Source organism: Merops nubicus, unplaced genomic scaffold (assembly GCF_000691845.1).
Source record: "Merops nubicus isolate BGI_N331 unplaced genomic scaffold, ASM69184v1 scaffold11564, whole genome shotgun sequence".
Lineage (NCBI taxonomy): Eukaryota > Metazoa > Chordata > Aves > Coraciiformes > Meropidae > Merops > Merops nubicus.
The window spans coordinates 13,801-16,161 of record NW_008602327.1 but is presented as its reverse complement, the minus strand read 5'-3'; the positions used below and the strand labels follow the sequence as shown (position 1 = coordinate 16,161).

General features: G+C 52.1%; 1 protein-coding gene across 1 annotated transcript in view; it reads left to right on the top strand.

The window, feature by feature from the left end:
* Window positions 1-1,368: 1,368 nt before the first annotated feature.
* LOC103771041 (sterol regulatory element-binding protein cleavage-activating protein-like) overlaps window positions 1,369-2,361 on the top strand; it is a gene marked incomplete at both ends in the record, with an annotated part of 14,190 nt that continues 13,197 nt past the window's right edge. Inside the window, one exon of the mRNA XM_008938327.1 lies at window positions 1,369-1,474. Coding sequence (XP_008936575.1) covers window positions 1,369-1,474 — 106 coding nt within the window. The remainder of the gene's footprint in view (window positions 1,475-2,361) is intronic.

The following is a 2,361-nucleotide window of genomic DNA, read 5'->3' as shown; positions in this document are numbered from 1 at the left end:
TTCCTTTGGTTTTACAGGGATTTTGTAGGTGTCAGGAAGCCTATAAGTTGACATGCTTGAGAAGGGGTTTTGTAACCCTAAAGTGAGTTGGTTTTAAGGTTATTTTTTGAGCATCCCAAGCGTGTGCACGTTGTGGCTTGGAGCACACAGGGCCACTCTTTTTGTGGATAGAGGCTCAAAATATCCTGGGAATTCCTGAGAGCAGTGGCAATGTTCATTGTGATGCCGGGGTTTTTTTTTAAGCTTGAATTTTAGCACACAGGATTTACAGAAGAGTCTTTAAACTGTTCTTTGCAAGAAGGACATCAAACAGCCCTTTGCAGTGCAAAGTCTTCCTGAAACCTCTGTTTCAAATCACACACTGCCATGCACAGAAACAAAGCTCCAAGGATTTCTTTGCCTGCATCCTTGAAGATAGTGCCTGTCTCTTCTGGTGAAGGACAAACTGGGTGCCCCTTGACATGCCTGTGTGGGAACAGATGAGAGCACTGGGAGCAGACTGGAGGAGTTAGAGGTGTGCAGCTGGAGGGTGCAACCTCACCCAGCTCACAGAGCTGCCAGTACTGGAGTGCTGCTGGGGGTGGGCACAGGCTCTGACAGGAGCCTGGAGCCAGGGGGGGGTCGGGCTCTGCTCCCAAGGGACAAGGGACAGGACAAGAGGAAAGGGCCTCAATTTGCCCCAGGGGAGGTTTCAGTTGTCCCTGAGGAACAATTTCTTGCCCTGGAGGGTTGCCCAGGGCTGTGCCAGGCTGCCCAGGGCAGTGGTGGAGTCCCCACCCCTGGAGGGGTTCCCAAGCTGTGGAGATGTGGGGTGAGGGACACGGGGCAGTGGGGACCTGGCAGGGCTGGGAGAGGGTTGGACTCCATGAGCCTACAGAGCTCTTCCAACCAAATTCCTCTTCCTGATTCCTCAGGAGGGACAGGCTGGGAGGGTGAGGAGTTGTCCTTCATGTGAGTTGGCAGCAGGAACACCTGGAGCTTTGCCTAGGAATGGGTGGTGAGCCAGTTGAGAGCTCCTGGGTTAGGATTAGAGCACAGACCTTGTCTGCTACACTGTCTGATCAGGAGGAAGGACACACAGTGTCCCCACAGGAAAGGAAGGATTTTTGTGTTTAAAGGGAATTTCCCATGTTTTAATTTGTGCCCATTGCCTTGTGTCCTGTCACTGGGCACCACTGAGGAGAGATGCTCCATCTTCACTCCCCTGCATCAAGGATTTGTCCACACTGATGAAATCACACCGAGAAGGTGCTTCCCCTAAGGACAGGAGCTCTCATCCAGTGTTCCTCACCACAAGCACCTCCTGTGTCCCATCTCCTCAGCTGACTCTGTCCTTGTCCTGATGTTTGGTGACCTGTGTTGTTGCAGATCTGCTCTTTGGGCTCCCTGGGAAGTACAGTGGGGTGAACCTCTATAACAGGAAGCGGGTGGTCTCCTACACCATCACCCTGGGTCTCCAGCATTATGATTCCAGGTAAGCAGCTCGAGCTGGGCCCTTCATGTTAGGGCTGCTTTATTCATTTCTTGGCAGCTTGGTGGTTTTTTTCTACTCTGATGATTGTTACAGTTTTCATTAATCTCCATTTTCTTGTATTTTAGGGTATTTTAGGATCTTCTGAGCGTGTTGTAGAAAAAGAGGGTACTATTTTGGGAGGAAACTTGCTGTATTTTAGGGAAATAGAGTACAATCAGTTCTCAGTTTCTCCTTAAAAAGGTTTATTTAATACCCAGGGAGTTCCTCAGGTGATGGCTTCACCTGCACACGGAGCTGTCGCTGTTGCAGCCCAGGCCTGTGTTGACCCAGTTCCTGAGGTGGTTTCCTTTCCAGTTAGCACTAATTCAGCTGGTACCAATGGTGAAACCCCCTCAGTAGTGCTGGCAAAGCCCCCTTGGTTTGAGGGGGTCTGCAGCCTAAAGGCTCTGCTCGAGTCCCCCAGGGGATGCCTAGGACAGAACTGCCAGCACAGCAGTTGGAACTTGCTCTGCTGCCACCCTTCAGCCTCAAGGACTGTCCTGCAGCACCTTGCATCATCTGGGCTTTGTAAAATTCAGGGGATGTTTGACACTACAGCATTTGCTGTTCCCCAGGAGCCAAGATTTGGGGTGATGAGCCCTTGCTTTAAATAGTTTTGCTGAGTCTTCACAGTTGTGTTTAAGAACTTCATCCATGATCTGGGTGAGGGGATGGAGGCACCCTCAGTCAGTCTGGAGGTGACAGCAGGCTGGGTGGGGTGTTGATCTGCTGGAGGGTCAGGGGCTCTGCAGAGGGGTCTGGCCAGGCTGGAGCCATGGGCTGAGGCCAGTGGGCTGAGGGTCAACCCGGCCAAGGGCTGGATGCTGCCCTGGGGTCACAGCAACGCC